The 22,537-nt window shown below is 45.3% G+C and overlaps 1 protein-coding gene across 5 annotated transcripts in view; it reads left to right on the forward strand.

Annotated features, from left to right (window-relative positions):
• The window catches only part of TWSG1 (twisted gastrulation BMP signaling modulator 1), a 48,081-nt gene extending 34,509 nt beyond the window's left edge, over positions 1 to 13,572 (forward strand). The window contains exons 5-8 of one of the 5 annotated variants that reach the window (XR_009048088.1): positions 228 to 338; positions 3,325 to 3,560; positions 4,097 to 4,362; positions 11,935 to 13,572. Coding sequence is in view for 2 of the 5 variants with exons in the window: in XM_057699931.1 (XP_057555914.1) it covers positions 228 to 409 (182 nt within the window). In the remaining 3 variants the exon portion in view is untranslated. Of the gene's footprint in view, positions 1 to 227; positions 3,262 to 3,324; positions 3,561 to 4,096; positions 4,363 to 6,475; positions 6,521 to 11,934 lie in introns of those variants that run through there. The other 4 variants (XR_009048087.1, XR_009048086.1, XM_057699932.1 and 1 more) reach the window with 4 other exon arrangements.
• Positions 13,573 to 22,537: the final 8,965 nt, after the last annotated feature.

The raw sequence follows: 22,537 nt of genomic DNA on the forward strand, positions 1-22,537 counted from the left end.
GAGGAAGTGGTGATGGAAGCCCTTTGTGTCTGAGCTGGAGTGGGGGACTCCCTTCCTAATGTGATTAACAGATGTGATCTTTTTTTCCCACGCCTTACCCCTTGTCCTGGGCAGACTAGCAGCAAGAGAGCTAAGATAAATAACTGTTAATAATATTTAGCCAAATGTTAAAGCATTTCCTGCTTTTCCTATCTGTTGCACTGAAATCTTAATCTTTTATTTTTCAGAACACATGTGTACTGTGGTTTATTTTGATGACTGCATGTCCATACATCAGTGTAAAATATCCTGCGAGTCCATGGGGGCATCCAAATACCGCTGGTTCCATAATGCCTGCTGTGAGTGCATTGGTCCTGAGTGCATCGACTATGGTAGTAAAACTGTCAAATGTATGAACTGCATGTTTTAAGGAAGGAAATGGTATGTACACCACATCAGTTTAGTCAAAGGTATGAAAAGCTATTCAGTGATGTCTACTGATTGCATCTGAATACCAACAGGTTAAGAAGATGTAAAGAGTTTGGACTAAGTATGACAGATCCAGGATTGTGTTAAATGATGGTTCTAATTGCTCTTATTGATCTTACTGCCCGCTGCTAGCAATAAGCCCTTTCTTCTAAACACATGTACACCTTTGGTCATGTGAGAAGCAAGTGCATAGAGAACGCTTTGAGAGAGGAGAGGCTTTTTAACACAAAGCCTGGTGTCATTTTCTTGTCACATTCCAGAAGCCTTTTGTGTCGAAGGTTTAGAGCATGTTAACATAAATTATGATTTCTTCATTGTACTCCTCCTAGGACACTGAGTTTTTAAGAGTTGTTTGCCATTTTTCACTGTACTTGGTATTATTTATCTGTTCTATAAGTAGGGTAGATATTCAAATATGTCACCCTGAGAGCTCAGAGAAGAATCACCATAAAAAGCTTAATTTTAAACCTGTATGTTGGTTTTAGAAGGTAAATGCTTACTTTATTTTACCGTTTAAAACTCTTACATAGTTGAATCCATCCTACACTACACATACAACCAACAAAGCTGTAGGAAAGTTTCTCTTCTCCATCCCCGGCCCAAAGTGCTGGTATAGGTAGTGATGAAGCATCTTTTCCAAGAATTGCAGGGCACACCTATGAGGCTTTGCTGAAATACACTGCTGGGGTAAATAGGAAGGGAGAGCTTTTCTCTGACTTAAGGTACCAGCTTAAAGAGCTCAGCGAGTTGGAAACCACTGCCAGCCAGACTCCAGGGAAACAGTGTCCCCTTTTATGGAAATGGCAGGGCTGTGCTCGTTGTATGGTGGGGATGAGCCCAATCAGCCTTAATGCCATGTTCTCCAGTGGACAGGTGCTTGTAGGGGATAAAGCAGAGGATTCCAGGTATGAATGGGGAGGGTTGAAAATGCCAGGTATTCTCATGGAAACAAACTTAAAACGATTTGCATTCATTATTTTGTTATTGTGTAATCTTTCCTTTAGGTTTGTGTCTGGATCAGGTGTTCTTGTTAAACAAGGGTAATCACTCAGTAGGAGGTTAAGATTATAAACTGTTGTCTCCCACCCCAAAATTCCCTGTTAAAGAGGACATTAACTCTAAATATACTACAGAACATTTTGTCAGCTTTTTATATAATGTTTCAGTGAAGATAAGCTTAAATAGTGTGTGCCCTTCATGGTAATAAATTCCCAATCTTCCAGCATGAACCTGAAACATACATATTTATATTCAGAGACTCTTAGCTTTACAAAATTATTAATTTCTCAATTAGTACATATTTGAAGTCTCAGTAACTTTTTAGGAATACCTCTTTGTATATCTAAATATTTTAGTATATAAAAATAGATAATGTTCTTTGTATTCAGTATCTGAACAGTAGTTAGTTACAAAATCATATGTAATATTATAATTAACTATCATAAAATGTAAAGATACCCTTTTTGCTCTTTCAGATGACTCTATTGAACACTCAAGGTACTTTGACCTTTTAAAAAGTTGAAATTTAGCTCATGGATGTATTTTTTGGATGGGAAAACATTGGGAAGTCCTTTTCTTACTTTTACCTAGAATGCCTTTGTTTATAAGTGCCTTGAAAACAAACATTAGCTCCCTTTCTTCATTATTACGTATAAAACTGAAGGTTTTGTTGAACTTAAGAGAAAATTTTAAAGAAATCTGCAGCCAGCTGCTTCCTTTCAACTTTGCTGTTTTTCAGAGTCATTTGTACCTAGGAGTAGAGGAATGCTTTTGTGTTTATTGCCAATGTGCTTAATGTTTCCATCAATATGTCAACAGCCTTTTTTTAAACTGCATTTAGCTTCCTTTTTAGGTGTTCATTATTAAATTTTAAAATGTAATATCTCTTATTAGGAAAATAATTTCTTGAACCATGTTATGTTTTAACTGATTTTTCTTACCTCTGTTTCTCCCAATAGAAATTATCCCTAAATATAATGGTAAACTGTATATTCAAATTTTACTTAATGTTTTGGCTTATGAAGGGATTAAAAGAAAGTGTTCACCTAAATGATTCCATTTCCAATTCTATAATATACTTCAGGTTTTGAATAACAATATTTTTCCAAATTAAAAGTATAACATTTGGGAAACTGATAGCCCCACTAAAATTTAGACCTTCTATTATCATTCTAAGCACAGTTCACTTCTGTACCGAAGCTCTGCTTAAAAAAAAATTAAAAATCAAAAGTTAGGTTGTTACCTTTTTTATAACTAAATCCAAAAAATTAAATGTTAACTCAGTAGGTGTTATAAAAGCTGTACATAAAAGGTTCTTTCCTCTAGTAAGACATGCCTTACCTATTGGTTTTTCTGTCCCCCCATAACATCTAATTATTACTAGAACTGTACTCATAACAGTGGCATCAAATCAAATGATAATTCAAATGCAATAAGTCTTTGTTTACATAAATGCTATAAAAGAGAGGCCTTCATTTAGAAATATGATTTCTAAACTTTCAGAAAACAAAATTGATAAAATGTTAGAATATTTGAATAACTATTTATAAATCAGAATAGCATCAAAATGGAGAAAAGAAACTAAGATTTCTGAAAAATGAGGTAAATATAAGCCACATATTTAAAGTTTGTTTTTAATGAAATCTTCATTGAAGATTTTTTTAAATCTATTCTGCATTCCCAAGAGTTTATGTTTATTGTATTTTACATGATCTACAACATATAAAAGTATGTATTTTTTTCTTTGGTTGTCCCTATAAACAAAAAAGTATTTTAATAAAAAATTGAAGTGAGTGTGCCATGTTTTTTGTTAACTTCAGCACAGCAAACCAAAATAAGTTTGCCTTTTCTGTCTAGTGAAGTTACTGTTCAAGGGATCAGCCAAGGCATGTCCCTCTCTCTGAACGTCCCTACAAGAGTCTGCTGAAACAAAGGATCTTTCACAGTTTGCTCTCTGCTTTCTCATGAGCTTTATTCCAATATGGGGAAACCTTTGAAATGATATACATACCTTCTCCTTGCTCTGCGGGCCTTGATGCCAACCAGCCTCGCGAGAACTTCCTGGTGGTGGAAGGGGTCACTGAGAGAACAAGGTGAGAAGAGACTGCCAGCCTCCCACACTGACTCTCAAAGGGCAGTGTTATTGGAATTCAGAGCCCTCGGCTGTACACTCGTGGTGAAATCAGTGTTATTTCACAGAATTACTTTTTGATAGTGTAGTGGGGAGGGGGATCTAGAGAGGAGAAGATTGGAGGGGACAGGTTGCCCACATGAGTGACTTCAGGGATGATGGATCTGAAGGGTAGAATTAGTTTCAAGAAAGATAGTTCATTTGGTTCGGAAAGCTGTTCTTTCCAAATGGCAGGCAGTCGCATGGAGCCCAGGGGAGAAGGGGTCAGAGTTGGGAGGGGTGTCTCTGAGCTTGTGGAATGGCAGGGGCTGGCCTGTGGGCAGGCTGGTGCTGATACCCTTCAGCTCTACCCCCGGCGCCTTAGTCTATGGAGCCATCAGACACGTCAGAGCCGGTGGACATGTCCGCAGCCTGTGGCCTAGGAGTTACGGCTGTGAGTACTCAGAGATTTTTCCTAACCAACAGAAAATAATAATTTTACATCTTTTTATTTTGAAGTCTTTGCTGGAAGGATGGAGGCAGCAACAACTCCAAGGTCTGGCTTTTGAGATGAGAACTTTCAGTGCAGAAGCAAAGAGAGAAGAGACCTCCACCCTCGCACGGGCGTGCTATGACTCACAGAAAGAAGCTGAAAAAGTGCAGGAACGCCCTCACTTAACTGAAGGTAGCACGGAAGTTAGACACAGTCACCACTGCAGTATCTTTACAGCAAAAAGGATTATATTTCCTGCCCTCTTTGCTTACTGCTTCACACTGAAGCCAGGGTGAGCCTCCTGGATCCCATGTGTAGACACTACTGCCCAACCCCAGGACCAGCCCTGGGTGGATAGCAAGGCCTTTGTGCTCCTTTGCCTCAGAGGGTTGAGGTGCCCAATAGAAAGCAGGCATGCAGACTCTGCTCCTGGGGATTCTGCTGGGGGGAGGGAAGAGAGTGAGTGCCGTTGCAGCGCTGAGAGAAGGGAAGACGTCGGAAGAGGCCTGGGCCTCCTTGGCTGTGGGGCTGTGCCCGGCCTCCACATCCCCTGGACAAGGCTGGAGCCCTAGGCAGGCCTGCAGCTCATGCAGGGGGGCCAGGCTCCTGAGCTTGCAGGTGCTTTTTTTTCCTCGAGGTTTCAGCTTAGGAATGTGAGCAGCCCAACCCTGGTTGTCCAGGGACCCCCCACACCGGCTCTGTGAGACACAGGACAGGTGACAGCCTCTCAGGCAGATGTCGAATGCCGTGGGGCGCAGAGTCAGACTTTATTCGATTTAAAGAAGTGGTACCTGGGATTATGGCTTCTCAGCCCACAGCCCTGGCAGCCTTGCTGCTCATACCACCTTCTCTACTCCCTCCATCCCACCCCCCCACCCCTGCTTCTCGCTTCCCGCTTCCCACCGGGCTTGCTTCCTCAGCACACCAGGTACACTCTACCCTTGGGTTTTGCAGGTTTTGCAGAGTTGTTTCCTCTGCTGTGCCGGCTCTTTGTGCAGATTTCGGTTTCTTGTTCTGACTCAGGTCTCAGCTCAGATACCACCTCCACCTCTGCTTCTAAAGCAGCAGCCTCTGCCTGTGACCCCCATCCTGTTCCATTTTTTTAATAGGGGTGAGCCCCTCGCCAGGTACCTACAGGCTCTTGTTCATCATCCCTTGTCCTCAACTAGTGTTTGAAGCGCATGAGGGAGGGGCCTTGTTTCTCTGTTCATTGCTGCCCTAAACAGTGCCCTGTGCCCTGAAGGGCGGCACAGACTGTGTTGTGGATGACTGTGTTAGGATGAATGAACTCAGCGGATCCTATCCAATTTCTGCTTAAAACAGTGGCTCCTCGTTGGATTCAGATGAAGGCCCAGCTCCTCAGCAGACCTCTCAGGCCTGCAGTCTGGTCCCGCTTACCCCACCAGGCCCACTGAGGCCTCTTCATCTCACCCTCAAACAGCAGAAAATCTGCATGTTAAAACATTTAAGTACCTGGAATTTTTCATTTGAGGTCTGGCAATTAATGTTTTTTTACTTGTCTGACATGGTAAAAATTCTTACTAACATAACTTAGTAAATCAGTCGAGAAATAGTCCTTTAGCCAAAGTATGAAAAGAACTTCTTTGAAAGCCAGTTTGACTCTCAAGCACGTGATATATTTTCTGAGAATAAAAAAAGACATGAACAGAAGTATTTTTCCATAAAAAATCAATTTTGTAGCACCCCAAAACTGGGTCCCTCTCAGTGTCTAGCTACCCAGTCTCTAATAAATATTGTAGCATATGATGGGGACAAAATTCTGTGTCACCAGGAGTCTTGATAGTAACTGAAAACCCCCAAACTGTTGATCTAGTCACATTTTTGATGGACAGTGACATACATTCAGTTCTCAAATTCTAATAAATAGTTTCCAAACAGGATCTAAGATCTGAGTGATTTTAGGACAGATAGTCCTGTGGTCTCTGTCTTTTCCTACCTGCGATTTACTTCTTTGTTCTTCTAAAGGACTAAGAGTATAAAGTCAGGCCACAGTATTCATTTAAGTAGCCACGTCTCAACTTCCTTAAACTAATCAGAACCAACAAAAACATCAGCAAGAAACTCCAAACCTTGATTTTAAAATCCCACGAGAATGCTCTTTAAGAAGAATGTATTTGTGGTCAAGTAGAGCACCCTGACCTAGGGCTCCCCTCTGCTGCTGCGTTTACCGCCTGTGTCCCCTGTTCCCCCCCCCCCCCGCCCCGATGGAGGGGCCTCCATGACCTTCTTGAGTAGGAATGTCCTTGCTTGTGCCAGTTTTGTAAAGAGCTCAGTACACTTGGCAGGACCCAGTGCCCCGGGGGGAGGAAGAAGCACAAGAGTGTAATCGTTCTAAGGTAATTGTTAATTTATTAAAAGCAAACCGTGTCTCTCCGTGTTTACAGCCCTCCTTTTGTGAATTGTATGAGTCGACCTACCAGGTTTCTTCCCAGGAACCTTCTGATATGAGTACAGACCTCGGAATAAAGAGCTTATTCCAGAAGGGCCTGGAGCACAGACTCTCAAGGGATTCCTGGGCCATGGCAGGCAGCCAGGCAGGCTCCCGCTCCAGGCTCCAGAAATGGGTCTGATCCCTTGAAAGAACATGTTCTTCTATTGATCAGGAATCTTGAATGAAGTTCAAGAAGTGCAGGTGCTCGGTGACTCTGAAGACAAAATTCAAACAGCAGGGCCCCTGCCTTCCCCGCCGCTGCCCAGGGGTGTGGCGGGTGGGGGGCCCTGTTCTACACATGGGTCACCTGACAGCCATGTCTTTGTGTCCAAGACTCTCCCATTCTTTTTCTTTGATTTCTAGGTAAAAAGAAAAATAAACATCCACTGAAAACAGGGCAAAGGAGAAAATGATTATTCATTTATTGCTTGATTTTCCTGATAATAATGGATTCACAAAATGGATTGGGAAAAAAAACCCATAATTCAGTCATTTCTCAAATTCAGATATTTCTGTTGAGAAATGGGGACACTGAGCACACAGGCCCTGGCAGTCAGGACTGGGCCTCTTTTGGATGCTTCAAGGCCAAAGTAAATGCAGAGCAAGGCAGCGGCGGGAAGCTGGCCTCACAGCATGCACTGCCGGATGTGGGGTGTGTGAGGGGGCATCTACCTGCCAGGGCCGGAGCCTGCGGGTGATGACTGCTTTCGGTGGAGGGGGAGGGTACCATGCCACTATGTGGAGTTGCGTTCTTGTCTGTCATCCATATTATAGTTAGGTTAACGTGTGCATTATCTGAGCACGCCTGTAATTGTCCCACTGGTCACAGCACTGAGGGACCAAGTCACAGTAACCCTGGGACCTGGGTCCCTTGCTGGCTGGACCAGGGAGCAGAGGTGTCCCAAAGCAGCCTGCTTCCCAGCAGCCGGTCTGTTGGTGAGGTGGACCTCACAATGTGGACCTCGGCTGTTCTCTCCCAGGTGTGAGGACCAGGAGCTGCTGAGAGGATGGTGGCTCGTAGCAGGGCCTGGCTGTGAATGATGTCCAGAGGACCAGCGCAGCCTGACAGGTCCTGTACATGCCGGAAATGTGAAGGGACAGAAAGGGATGTCACAGGCTGGCCAGTCACAAGGCAGAGCAAAGCCTCCACTGCACGGGTTCTGGGCCTGCCCAAATCCAGAATGATCTCAGCCCCATGTTTTCAGCTTTTCCTGTATCTGTGTGGGTGTTTCCTTGCAACAAACCAATTTTCTTGAGAAATTTCAGTGAGTCTGTTCTTTACAGCCCCAAATCCCAAGTAATCCAATGTTCTCCTAGTGTTTTTTCTCTACCCAGATGTACCTGTGTACTTTTTCTCACAAAACTGGATTAGTGAAATGCTGTTTTTTAAACTTGACAATATATTGTTAAAATTCTCATAAATATCCTTGCCATATGCTCAAACTTCTGAATAGCTATCATCACACAGCAAAGTTCAGTTTGCTGCCCTCCTACTGGAAAGCATCTGCCACAGAAACCCACCCCCCAGCTGTGTGAAGTTGTCCGCACAGAGCCGGTTCAGCCCTGGTCCTGGCCATGCCCTGCCCGCCTTTCCCAGGCCCCCAAGACTTCTAGCAACAGTTCTCACCGTCTCAGGCCAAAACCAATTTCTCAAGAGCAGAAATATATTGTAACTGTCAGAAGAACGTGAGCTGAGCCACAGAAAAGCATGAAGCATAACTTAAGTTCTACTTGTTCTGTGACATTTTAAAAAGAGCAAATCTGTCATCAAGATAAAAAACTGAAACAGCAACCAAGCGCTTTGGTGTCAAGTGCTTCACGTGGTGAACATGGCCCTGCAGCCGAACCATCTCAGTGGGCTGTCAAGCAATACAACCTTTCAAACAACAGTTGGTCACCCTCTGCCCATGCCTCTCCTGCACTAGGGCCTTTGAACATCTCCTGAAGCACCTTCGATGGCAGCTGCAGCTGGAGGGTCACTTGGCATCCCTGCTGTCTGGGACCCAAGGACCCTAACACGAGGCGCCCAGGGCCCCTTCAAACTGCTTGTGGAGGCACTGTCTGTCCCTCGAGCCCTCAGCACGAGCTGCACGGTGGCCTCTCCCCTGGCCATTGTTGACCTGGGCCGAGCTCCATCTTGAACTCTTTGCTTGTAGGACACGGTCAGCATTGCTAAATGTCAAGATACTGTCACCGTCGCCACTGGTGCTAATCCGTGTTTTGTTCCTGCCCCTTGTCCCGCTGGGATCTCTCTAGGGTCATCCAGAAGATTGGAGAAAACAAAGAAACCCCAAGGCTATCATGCTGGCTTTGTCCATAGCCGCGTGTCTTAGGGACATGGCAGGAGAAAAAGAAAAGTTGCTCACTCCCCATAGTGTCCACACCTGGAGTCACCTTTCAGCCGCCATCCTGGTGCTCACACGTGTCACACAACTGTCAAAACTCATTGGGCTGAACACTGAATACCTGTGCGTTTGGCTGTGTGTTCATTATATCTTAAATTTTTGAATAAAAAAGTGAAACCAGAGAGTAGTGTCACATAATATCCTGCGTAGTAACATTAGGAGAGGATGCAAATCAATCAGTGTTTGCCACGGGCTCCCTGTGTTGGCCGTGGGGGCCCCATGTCCTGTCCCACCCACCTCTGCCTCTCCCATCTGTCACTTGGCCATGTGCAGCCTACCAGCTGCTCCTTCTGCCTCTTGTCATGACAGCTTCAACCCATCCTTCACATGGGCCCCCCCATGACCTTTGTAAAATGCAGATATTTCCAAACTTCTCCTGCCTTAAAATCCTCAGTCACTTCTCATCTGCTCTCTAGAGGATACCATCCACGCTCCTAACGGTGCCCAATCTGCCTTCATGAGCAGCCCCTGCCCACCTCGCTAGCTTCTGCTCTCACCCCTGCCTGGCTCCCATCTCATGCTCCAGAAACTAAACTGCTTATAATTGCCCCCAAGCCCTGCTCGCCTCCTGGCAGAAAGGCCCTTTCCAAAATCACCAAATTAGAATTGGTGGCAGGAGAAATGCACACTGTGCTTATGGGCTTCCAAAACAGTGGTCAGGTTTTGTATCTTCACCTTAAATTGGGAGGCATACCCAGTTTCATCTGTGAGCCAGCTGTGATGTGAAGATGGTGCCCTGGGTCGGGGCCTCAGGCTGTTGTTTAAGCCCCAGCTTTGCCCATGACTGACTGCACATCCTGGGCTGGTCACTTAGCAAATCTGAATCTCATTAACTTTTATGTAAAACTGGGGTTATAAGCACCCGCTGTAAAGGAGGAGGAACCCATGAACTGTTGGATGCATCGAACTCTGTAAACTTTTCAGTAATGCACAAATGCATTCTGAGCTTAAGGCGACTGCCTGCCGTGAGCACAGGGGCAGGAGCAGAGCCCACGGTGGGGCACTGGTGATGTTTTGTCGAATGCATTCTGTTCAAGAACGTTTTGAATCCTGGGAAGAATTGTCTGTGGCCAGCTCTCACTGCTCCATAAACACCATAAGGATTCCTTCTCCAAGGGCAAGTTTCAGATCCTGTAGCATCTAGATGCCCTCAGTCATAGGTCATGGCAATGGCCGTCACACAGACACAGTGTGCTCCAGAGTGGATGGGCTGTGGGAAGAATCCAGAACACATGGTGAACAGAGTGCTGGACGCAGGAGAACTAGATCTGAGCCCTCCTCTACCACCAGCTCAACCTCCAGGTCTCAGTTCCTTCACCTCCCGGGGCTCCATGAAACTAGTGCTAAGAGCCTTTCTGGTTCTTACATTCTTTGTGTGGCCAAGGTAGAGGTGCAAAAATGGGTGCTTTAAAACTGTTTTGATTAGCATTTGTCTTTAGGTAACTCCAGGGTTAATCGAGTCACAAGTATTAGTTGATCTACAATTATAGTCCAGTCTGCCCATTCTCACCATCAATGAAATATACTGAGCTCAGTCTACCAATTCATATGCTGATTTCTTAGGTGAAATCTCCTTTTCGTGGGACTAAGAGGTCCTCTGTTTAAAAGAATTAGTTAGAGAAACTGCAGGGAGGGAGGAAGGGATGGGGGAAGAAAAACAAAGAATTAGTTGGAAATGAGTTATAGTCATTGCCTCTGGGGAGTGGGGCTTGACTGGAGGGGGAGGGGAAGCATCGTGCCAAATCTTCTGGACTTTGCTTTCTGCAATCTGAATTTTGTGCTTTCTGTTTAAGTCAGCTGCTTTTTAAAATAATCATGTAAGTAGTTACTGATGAAGAGACACTATCTGGGACTTGCGGGGCTGGGGGAGAGGATGAAATGGGATTGGCTGTGTATAGAGAACTGTTGGGTGGTTAATGACTACACAGGGGTTCCTAATACTGTTCTCTCTACTTTTGGATATGTTTGAAATGTCTCGTGATGAAAATTTTAAATAATAAACATTTCAATTTGTTGAAAACCATGCTAATGTCATAAACTGCAACATTTTGCATTATTTCACCTTTTCCTTGAAAATTTTATTACTGTAATAAAAACAGAGAAAGTTCCTTATAATGAATCAGTTAAATTATTCCAAGAGGAATTAGATTGAGAAACCAGGAATAAGACTGAAGTCAGAGGCTGGCCTCCACTGTAGGTGAAATGTTTACATCCCCCCAAATGTATATGTTGAATAGCCCATGTGATGGTATTAGGAGGAGGGGCCTCTGGGAGGTGATTGGGTCATGAGGGTGGGGCCCTTGTGAACAGGGTTAGTGCCCTTGTAAAAGAGGCCTTAAAGAGCCTGTCCACCACATGGGGACACAGCGAGAAGACGCTGTCTGTGAGCCAGGAGGTGGGTCTTCACCAGGCACCAAATCTGCAGGTGCCTGGATCTTGGACGTCCAGCCTCCAGCACCGGGAGAAATGAATGTCTTGTTTCTAAGCTGTGTGCTCCAGGTGCTTTGTTACAGTAGCCCCTAATCCCTGCTGAGTGGCAGAGCAGGTTAGATGGTCATTCTGGGACACGACTTAGTCTGTGCCAAGGTAGACGCTGTGTTGGCCTGAGCATGTCCCCAGACACAGGGACGCCTGCGTTACTGACTGAGCAAGCATCTTCATTTAGGGGCACTTTTCCTGTCCTACTGACTCTTCCTTTAGGGAAAAGTGGAAGAGGTCGGGCCATAGACCAGACAAGGACAATAAAGAGGGGTCAGAGAAGCACCATGAAGGGCATTCTCTCTGAATTGAGAAAATGGCTTTTATAACCACACACCCGAGCAAAAGCTGCTGTATTCTGATTATCTGGCAGTACCCGAAGGAGTGAACATGTAAACGAGTTTCTGGCTTTGGGGGAACCACAGGAAAACCTGGGCTTCGATACGATTGGAATAGTTTCCTACTGCTGTTGTTAAAAATTACACCACAGACTCAGGGCTTAACACAGCATAAATTTGTTCTCTTCCAGTTCTGGAGGTCAGAAGTTCAAAATGAATGTCAACGGGCCGAGGTCAAAGTACTGGCAGCGGAAGTTCCTTCTGGAGGCTGAGGGGAGAAACCCTTTTCTTGCCTTTTTCAGCTTCCAGGGGCTGCCTATTCCTGGGCTCACAACCTCTTCCTCACCTTCAGCGTACCCCACTCCAGCTTCATGAGCTCAGATGGCTTATGTGAAAATAGCAGGTTTGACTCTAATATCTGTTTTCCTTTGGAAGGCCATGTCCTTCAGGATTTGATGCAATTGAGAAAGCAGGAAATCCACGTGCTGGGTCTCCTCATCCTACTCTCTTCCCTCTCCTCTCCAGAAGCTTCTACATCCCTTTACTGCTCCCCAAAGCAGTGATCCTCAACCAGGGGAGCGAGAGTCTCTTTCTGAGCTGTCAGATCTGTTTAGGAGAGAAATATGTAAAAATGCAGATCAGGTTGTGACAGTATAAATCACACATGGACTCAAGCCTTGGCCAGTGGGGGCCACAGCCCATGATTGCCTGGGTGCATTTATTGTCTGCTAGTTATTTTTATTTATTTTTTAGATGTTTGTTTATTTGGCTGCACCTGGTCTTGGTTGCAGCATGCAGGATCTTCATTGCCACCTGCGGGCTCTTTTAGTTGCAGCATACAGGATCTAGTTCTCTGTCTGACCAGGGATCAAACCCTGGCCTCCTGCATTGGGAGCGCAGAGTCTTAACCACTGGACTGCCAGGGAAGTCCCTCTGCTGGTTATTTTTAATCTAATGTGACTGGTACCAATGTGTTGTGGATGACTGAGAATTGAGCAGGAGTGAGCTGCTTCCGTCCAGATGCGTGGTCAAGGCTAAGCTTGTCTGTCCACACTCAGGTGTTTCGTGGCCCACACACAGTTGCGTGGTTTGGAATGGCAAGACTTCCTTTGAATTCAGTGAGTCCGAATTCAGTGCTTTAGGAAAATTTTACTCCCTCTAAAGGAGTCCACATGTCTCCAGGCAGGACCTATATTTAAAAAAAAAAATTAATTAATTTTTGTCTACATTGCATCTTTGTTGCTGTGTGTGCGCTTTCTCTAGTTGTGGTGAGCGGGGGTTACTCTTCATTGCCGTGTGTGGGCTTCTCCTTGCGGTTGCTTCTTTTGTTGCAGAGCACAGACACTAGGCACTCGGGCTTTAGTAGTTGCGGTGCATGGGCTCAGTAACTGTGGCTCATAGGCTCTAGAGCGCAGGCTGAGTAATTGTGGTACACGGGCTTAGTTGCTCCGTGGGATGTGGGATCTTCCCAGACCAGGGATCAAACCCATGTGCCCTGTACTGGCAGGCGGATTCTTAACCACAGTGCCACCAGGGAAGCCCAGGACCTATACTTTTTGTGTGTCAAATAAAAGACACACAAAACAGTGGCTCTGGTTATCATGGTAGCCAGAGATGCCCAAAACCTGATACCAGAATACAGGGTGTAGGGGGGCATATTGTTGTGATCCAGTGCCAATCTCCAGCCACGGCACCTTGCAATGCCCTTGGGTCAAGCATCCTTTCACATTGCGTATTTGTGGGTCAAAAAAAAAAAGAAGCTTTATTCAACAGCTGGAAAATTACTGAAAACTTGGACATTGGCACATGGCCAAAAAAAAAGAAAGAAAGAAGAAAAACTGGAGTACAAAAGAAATTTTGACCAGCTCGCTTGTTTAACAGCATGACCCATTTCAGAATTTATGAGGTCCCCAAAACTAGGTTTGCATGATGAACAATCAGAGCATCTGTGAAGCAGCAAACACATGGAAATCACGTTCAGAGCAAAACCACATTTGCATGACTAAATGCTGGAACATTGCTCTAAACAAAGGCTGGTCCTGGCACTTGATGAAAACCCAAGAATGCAGAACAGTGTGGGTGCTTAGAGCAAATAGGGTTGATGGCAAGATGGTGAACAGCCCCAAGTAAGCAAGTTTTCCTTTTCAGATGCTTCCACCCCAAAATATGTTGTTCACATTTTGCATTGTTAGTCCAAGGAACTCGACCATCCCTATGACAACTCCATGGACCACTGTGGGAAGTGGAGTCCCTTGTGCCAGGCTGTGAAGCTGTACAATTGATACATCTTTAAAAGGGCACATCGTGTCAGGTCTCATTACTCTTAACTCTTTCCATGTAGGTGGCATATAATCACAAATAATCAGACACTTTTTTTTCTTTTTTCTTTTTGCAATGTCTGATACAATTCATGGCAATATTAAAGGGACTACATTTGTAAATCACTGATTCAGGCTCTTTTTTTTTCCTGCTTTTACTGAATTTATTTCATTCACGCACTGGGGTGTGGGCCCTTGTCACTGACCCTGAGTGGCCACCTAGACCGAATTTGCCTAGGGGGTGTGCTGTCAGGTTCCTGCTTCCTCCTCACAGTGCTCCAGGCTCCTCAGAGCTACTTTCACTTTTGAGAAGAAACAGCTCCTGGATCAGACGTCTTTGGGGGTGAGTAACCTCATTAAAATGCACCTGTGCCTAAATTGTCTAATAACCTCGTCAGGTTTGTGGGTTAGAATCCCACCTGGAGAGGCAGTGTATTCGGTTACAGTGCTGAGGTACTCCGAGGATCTGATTAGAGTCCAGAATCCTGGGTCAGAGTCTCAGGCCTTTGGATTTCTGCGTTTGTCTGTATCGGACTGCTTTATTTGTTAGGATTGGCCAATAGGGGTTTGCTCTTGGATGACTTTAGCAAAACTTTATTAAACCTGATATTAATGAGAGTCCCCTGACTCAGGAGAAAAAAAACAATGCTCCTATTCAGAAACCTTGTCTTACAGAGGTGTCAAGTTTTCACCTGTGCCTAATATGATTGCCTGGTGGCATTGATACAGATGTGTATTCTTAAAGGAACCGGCCCTGATTACCTTGTTGGGGTGAGAGGGTAAAGGCGAAATGGGAGCTAGGAGAAATCATCTATTTCCGAATGGGCAGTCAGCATGGATTAAAAAGCACAGCAGTGTGTCTTTGGTGACTTACTGAAAGGCAGATTAAAGAGAAACAAAACAGGTGGGGCAATGTTATTAGACAAATAGGTATTTAAGGAAGCTTGAAATCGCTAAGGCAGTAACAGGACAAACAGGGATTTTATATAATTACTTTCGGCTTAAATAAAAAATACAGTAGTCAAACTTGGCCTACATTTAGCCAAGTGTAAAACAAACAAGAAAATCTTCCAAACACAACCAAAACTTAAGAAAAATTTTGGTGGAGTTGTTGAAAATAACTTCTAAATGGTAAATACATCTAGAGAGTGGCCTGAGGAGGTTCAAGTATTTTGAAGATGGAGACCATGTTTCTAATGCAGGTAATATCTAAGAATCCTGTGGGTGTGGGACTCTGGGAGAAAGTTTGTGCTTTGTCTGTACCTGTCCTTTCTGATAACAATATGGTTCTTTTTGCTATGTGCTTTTATGCTATAAATTTTAACATACTGTGTTCTTGTTCTGTATGACTTCCTACTTACTGTAAATGGTATACTGGAATTATGAAAAAAAATTATTTTCTTTTGTAAAATTGTGGGGCCCCAATGTGAGCTGGAATTGGGGGAAAAAATGGCCCAAGAATAGGTGTTTGAATTATAGTGCTATTTTACAATCACACTTGTTTTACAAAAGAGAGGAGAAATCAGATGAAATCAGCTTTATGCCCATTTCTTGCAAGGGAAAAGCCTTTATACAATTGGACACATTTGGGATTTCCCTCACTGACAATTTAAGAAAATTAAAAAAAAATGTAATCAGCTATACTTTTATTAAAGTATAGTTGATTACAATGTTGTGTTAATTTCTGCTGTACAACAAAGTGACAGATATTTATATATATATGTACATATATATATTCTTTTTAATATTCTTTTCCATTATGGTTTATCACAAGACACTGAATATAGTTCCCTGTACTGTATAGTAGGACCTTGATGTTTATCTTCACTGACAATTTTAACACTTTTGTATGAGCCAAACTCATACAAAATTGAGGGAGTTAAAATTGAACTGCTTAAGTGTGATTAAGTATGTTAAAAAAGAAAGTTTGCTGGGAGGAACAAACATTGGTGATGGTGCTAACGGCTGCCAAGGGCTCTATGGAGACCTTGGGCTGAGTGTATTCTACCTGGAAATTGCCCAGATGTCTAGGTTATCTTGTCTGTGATCTCTGCTGAGGAGGTAAAATGTTTTAGTTATCTACCAGGAAAATTATACCCGTACATGTTCAGAAAGGAAGTGAGGGCTTCAGTGTTTCACCCTGTATCTTCCTGAATTCCTCTCTCAAGTTCAACTTTGGGTCTAAGAGAGCCCTTCACTTTTGTCAAGGTGATACTGTCACCTCTCTCACCCTCCTCACCATCCAAGGTGGTGAGTGAGGCGCAGCCTGGACTCTCCTAGGCTCCTCTGCCCTCTGCACACCAGGGAGCTGTTAGGAGGCTGTGACCACACTGGCTGCAGTCTTGGAGCTGCTGGACAGACAGGCAGCCGGGTCGCATGCATGATCTTCAGGCCATGGCTCTAGACAGTCTCCTCTAGGGGAAAGCTTTCCAGTGTCCCCTTGGTGAGCATTGATTATCTGAGCTGCTTATCGTTGGGACCGTCTGTTCTCCTCAGTCACTTTTCCCGGGAATTCTCACCGCCAAGCTGTGGTTAGTCACCACCACGTTTGCCTGCTTCTTTCCAGAAACCAAACTAGGAAATGGCATTGGTTCCTAAATCCTAAGGTTCTTGTTTTCCCTCTGCTTTTGTGAGGAGTGAGGGAAGACCATTTTCCAGAGATTTGCAATCTGCAGACTGTTTGAAACCTGGGGCATTGATTAAGCCTTGACCTGCACCCTCTCTCTCTCTAAATGGCCATCCTTGGAGGAGCCAGCTCAGCCCTCAGAACCAGCTCTGGGGGGACAGCAGTGGTGTGCCCAGGGGCTCCCCACAAGGAGCAAAGCATGCTCTGAGCTGCAGATGAACAAATCCGGTGCTTTCCTCCATCTCCTGTGAACACAAGGGTTTCTCAGGTGCAGCCAACACTGCAGCATCATGCAGACCTCGAGTTTCTGATGAGACTCCAATTGATGTTGGGCCGGATCCATGGAGGCCTGGCAGAGGTGGCAGGCTTTGCTGAAGCCAGTTGTTCCAGGCTCTTCTGTGTTTTTGCTGCTGAGAAGTAAACTGTCTCGAGCACTACAATGGAGGAACCCCGGTGGCCTTCAGAGGATGGACTCCCGGGTGGAGGACATGGGGCTGTCGTACCATCAGCTACTCCCTTCGGATTAAGGGTAGCAGGTACAATTCCTGGGCTCTTGCCTGGTTTTTCTAGGTTATTTTGCACATGTTTCAGCAGCGGTGGAGGGAAGGCCCTCAGAAAGAGCCCACCTTGGCTGAGCCAGAGCCCAGCGATCTCAACAAGACTTCTAGCTCCTTGTTCCATGCCTCCTGCCGGGTTAAAGGGGGACCCCTGCCCTCAGAGCACAGACTTCCACCAAAAGTCCTCCAGGGGCTTCAGGTCCTGCCCCAGCCCTGTACCTTCCTTACCAGACAGTCAAGGGGATCGGTCTCCCCTCCCCAAACCCGCCAGGGTACTCAGTTCAGCCCAGGGGTCCTCTGCCTCAGGCAGGGCTGTACCAGTAGAGACAAGTTCCCGCAGGTCTATATGGCCAAGGTCAGCCAAGGGGTTTGTATGTGTGCACCCTCCCCACTTCCTACCTCTGGTCTACATAGTTGGGAAAAATGTATTTAAAGCATAGCTTTCTGTATATGCCTCAATGCCCTAGTTCCTTGTGGGAGTGAGATCTACTAACAAAATTAAATGATTTCCTCACCAGAAAAAATAGACATCAAAGTATTCTCAGATGAAGCCTCCACCCTCCAAGCTGTGCTATTACACCTGGGAGACAGGCCTCACCCAGGAGCCCCTGAAGAAAATTCTACAAAAGGTAAGAGCGGATGTTTGGGCTCATGGAGGGGGTGGGGGGCCCAGGAAGAGCCTGGACGGCTGAACCAGCAGTAGCAGAACTCCATCCAAGTGCCGAGGCTCCAAATTTAAAGCAACACCCTTTAAAGAGGAACACTTGAAGGAAGGGATAAAACCTCTTATAAGCACCCTCCTTAAATGCCAATCAATTGGATCTTGTCAATCCCCATATAACACTCCCATCCAGCTGGTACAAGAACCAGGGACCAGAGATGACTGGTTTGTACAGGATTTGAGGGCCATTAATCAAATGTGTAGAGGATACACATGCGGTGGTGCCACATCCTTATACTTTGCTTACAATTTTATCTGGAGACTTGCTGGTTTACTGCTCTGGACTTAACAGGTGCCTTTTACTACAGACCCCTAAGTCCTGAGTCCCCGTAACTATTTGCCTTTGAATGGGACGATCCAGAGACTAACATAAAAGAACAACATTGTAGAATGGGACTCCCACAAGGATTGAAGCCAGCCCCCACCATGTTCAGGGAAGCCTGAGCCCAGGACTTCAGGGATCGGCAATGATATGAGGGAGTCTTATTCCAATATGTGGATGATAGACTTATTGCTAGTAAAAGGCAGCTTCAGACCAAAAAACAATCCTTACTTTAAACTTTCTGGCAGACCGGGGATGGAAAGTCTCCAAGGGGAAAGCACAAATGTCTCCACCAGCTATAAAAGACCTAGGATTTGAGTTACCAAGAGGACAAAGACTTAACTGCCAGATCGAACGGGAGCATTGGCTAGGGTGGCTGTAACCATGAGCTGAAGGCAACTTCAAGGATTCTCAGAATGACTGGGTTTTGTTGTACTTGGATTCCTAACTTTGAACTCACGGCCAAACCCCTATATGAAGTTCTTCAAGGAAATGACAGAGTCATTAAGCTGGACTGTGGAAAGCTCTAAGGCGTTCCCCTCCATGCAAATAACTAAAGGTTGTTCTAGCAGAGCTGACTTGATTGATCAGATTAGGAAATTCAGATGTGGAAATGGTTGCAGACAGAACAGCTTCGTGGACAGGGCGATGTAGTCATCACTCATCAGGAAAGCCTAGAAGCAGAAGCCCCCCTCCAGGTGCATCTGCCCAGAGGGCCAAGCTCAGAGGCCCCAGAAAGCTATGCATCTTGGAGCAAAGAAAAAGGTTTTTATACCGATTCTAAGTTTGCCTTCTCTGTTTTGCATGGAAGGATGGAAAGAGATGGTCTACTAACATCAGGAAGGAAAGAAACTAAACACCCAGAGGAGATACTGGCCTTATGAGACTCTGCTACAATGCCGAAAGAATAGCCACAGGACATTGCCAGGCTGCCAAAAGACTGTTCCGCCCAATTATTTCCTTTACTCTGTAACTACCAGGCCACAAAACAGGAAGCCAGAACCAAAAACCCAGATCCTCAGGCCCTAGCACTCATCCCAGGTGTGGACGTCTCCCTGTTTAAGCCTCAGCATTTGGAAATGGATCTAGAGAGAGCAGATGCAGGGGAATTTCATGCTGACTCTAGAGGCTTAGATGGTAATTAGCACTGAACAACCACAGAGGCTGGATTTATAGTGAACAGGGACTAGTGGTCATGCCCAAGCACTTAAGGGAAAGAATTACTGGTTGTTTGCATCAAGGAACCCATTGTGGGAGGGATGCAACCTCTCATGGGCTATGCAAGTTTACTATTGCTGCACAAATGCAAAAGACCATCCAAAAGGTGATACAGAATTGCCTGATCTGCACCAGAAACAATCCTAAAACTGGGCCTGATCATAAAAGGGGTACAAACCTGAGGACAGAACCAGGAGGTGACTGGTTATGCCAAGAGCTGGGGACATTGTAGATACTTGCTGGTGTTTGTGATGCCTTCACAGGATAGAGCAAAGCTTCTCCATGCAGAACAGAGAAGGCTTCCTAGGCAACAAAGGCCTTAAAGAAATGATCCCTCGTTTTGGGTTGCCTATTTCAATTCAAAGTGACAACAGAGGAGTTTTCCCAGCCAAGGTGACTCAAGGGGTGTCTGGGGCCCTCAGAATACAATGGAAGCTCATGCTTCCTGGAGACCTCAGTCTATGGGGAAGACTGAAGCAATGAACCCTACCTTAAAAAGACAGTTGCCAAAATGGGCCAAGAAACCAACATAACTTGGGATAAGGTCTGACCAGCTGCTCTTCTGAGGGTCAGATTAGCCCCTAGAAGCAAGTTCCAATTAAGCCCTTTTCGATGTTCTATGGGAGACTCTTCCTTAAGACTTTCACTGCAGTCTTGAAAATGCTCTTGTGTTAACAGAATTAGATTTGATGAAATGTGCATAGTCTCTTGGGCTACATAAAACTTAAAAGTTTTTCCTCAAACTTGGAGAAATCAATGCCTGAGGATGGATAGGCCACACCCTCCTAGGACAGGCAGAGCCTCTATTTAAAAAAAAAAATTAATGAATTCATGTTTTGGGGGCTGTGTTTTGGGTCTTTGTTGCTGTGCACAGGCTTTTTCTAGTTGTGGAGAGCGGGGGCTACTCTTTGTTGTGGAGCACTGGCTCTAGGCTCTCGGGCTTCAGTAGTTGCAGCACACAGGCTCAGTAGTTGTGGCTCACGGGCTCTAGAGCACAGGTTCAGTTGTTGTGGCACATGGGCTTAGTTGCTCCACAGCATGTGGGAGCTTCCCAGCCCAGGGATCGAACCTGTGTCCCCTGCATTGGCAAGCAGATTCTTAACCACTGCACCACCAGGGAAGTCCCGGAGCCTCTATTTTAATTTTCGTAATTACACAAGTAAAACACGAATTCATGTTCATTGCTAAAAAAAAAAAAGCAACAATAGGGAAACACAGGGAGTGAAAAGTGAAAGCCCTTCGAGTGCTCTCCCCGCTCCCACCCCCCTCCTCACATTCCCCCAGAGCCTCTCAGAGTATTTCTACATTTGACAGACATGACCCCCAAAAGCCGCCTCCATTCCTGGGAATACTGGTCCTGCCTTCCCCTCCTCACTCACCAAGATCACAAAACCAAAAAGAATTTGATTCTGGAGCACTTCCCAGAGTGGAGCAGGAGGTGCAATTTTACAAAGGGAAGGGGCCCAGTAGACCCTCAGGAAGGGAGGGGGACCCCAGCCCTGCTGAGTGGTGGAGGGGCAGTTCACAGAAAGGGGGAGGTTCTAGTGGAGCGACTGGAGAAGGGAAGCTTTGGGGGCAGGTGAGGAGAATCTGAGGGGTGTCCCCGTAGACAAATGTGGGGGCATCTACAGCCCTGCCAGGGAACAACCCTCTCACTGGATCAGCCTTTTCAAATTCAGGGGAATTCATGCCTAACTTCCTCCTGTGATTGTTTCCATCCTACACCCCCCAGGGGCCCCCCTCACTGGACCAGCAGGCTGCTCCATGGCAGCCCTGGGGGCACAGGGAGGACCACACAGAGCAAAGGGCAGCAGTGGGGCCTGGGCTCCCCTGGAGGGAGGAAGCCGCCCTCCACAAAGCCTTCTGTGGACTTGATTAAAAGCTAAAGCTTGGGAATTCCCTGGTGATCCAGGAGTTAGGACTCCAAGCTTCCACTGCAGGGGTTCGATCTCTGGTCAGGGGACTAAAATCCCAAAGCTCATCTGAGTAAACTTGAAAGATCTTATTGGCTTTATTCAAAGATTTCTGAATCTAGCAGATAGAAAGTTGCTCCGAGGAGCTGTACAAAATGAGGGACTTTTCCAGGCAGAAGGGAGCAGAGCAAGGAAGTTATCCACGGCGCGAAAGCAGGTTGGTCACTTCACTTTGGGAACAGACGGTAGGGTCGACAAGGCAGGTCACCCAACCACTGCTTATCAGGCCATTCCTGACTTCTTTATGTCATCATTTTTATTCACTTTTTCTTTTTGAAAATAAGAGTAAACATGCAATGTATATTAAGATTCCATTCCTGGGAGAGGTGATCCTGTAATTAAGTTGTGACTTGGTTTGGCAACATGGGGCTTAGAATGAGTGACTCCATTTGGAGGCCTGTTTTTTTTTTTTTAATAGCTGACATATATAGGGATGTGTGTGTGTGAGAGAGAGATAAAGAGAGATTCAGTTTTTTTAAACCATGCATATGCACACATCTTTAAAAAAAAAGAATGGAATCACATTGAATTTATTTCTCTGTGACTTGCTTTTTGTACTGAATACATCACAGTATTCCATGTCAGTATATGCAGAGCCATCTCACTCTTTTTAACACACGTACTTTTAAAATTAGGAGGTGGCTGTTTGTGCTCTTTCTGTTGTTTTTGTGGTTGTTGCTGATGGTTTAGAATTAGGAGGCAGGTAATGACAGTGGTCTGGAGGGAGACTGGTGGGTCCTCCTACCTGGACTGGATGTGTGCTGACCTGTTCAGAAGGAGCATTGCTGTTAGCCAGGCTGTGTCTGGGGATGGACGGAGTCCCCTAATGTTACTTGGCCTCAACTTCTACATCTCTGCAAAGGAGGGTGGGGAAAGTTGGAGAAAATCCCCAAATGCATCCTTTTGAAATTACTTCCATTTTGTTTTAGGTTTCCATAGCACAAGCCTGTCAAACCTTCGAAGATGTTTTAATGATATTAAATGGCCCTCCCTTCCCTTTTATTCCTCATTTTCTGAAAGAATCAAATACAAACTTCGAATGTTTAGAATGTCAGTTTC

The sequence above is a fragment of the Hippopotamus amphibius genome, chromosome 11 (assembly GCF_030028045.1).
Source record: "Hippopotamus amphibius kiboko isolate mHipAmp2 chromosome 11, mHipAmp2.hap2, whole genome shotgun sequence".
Lineage (NCBI taxonomy): Eukaryota > Metazoa > Chordata > Mammalia > Artiodactyla > Hippopotamidae > Hippopotamus > Hippopotamus amphibius.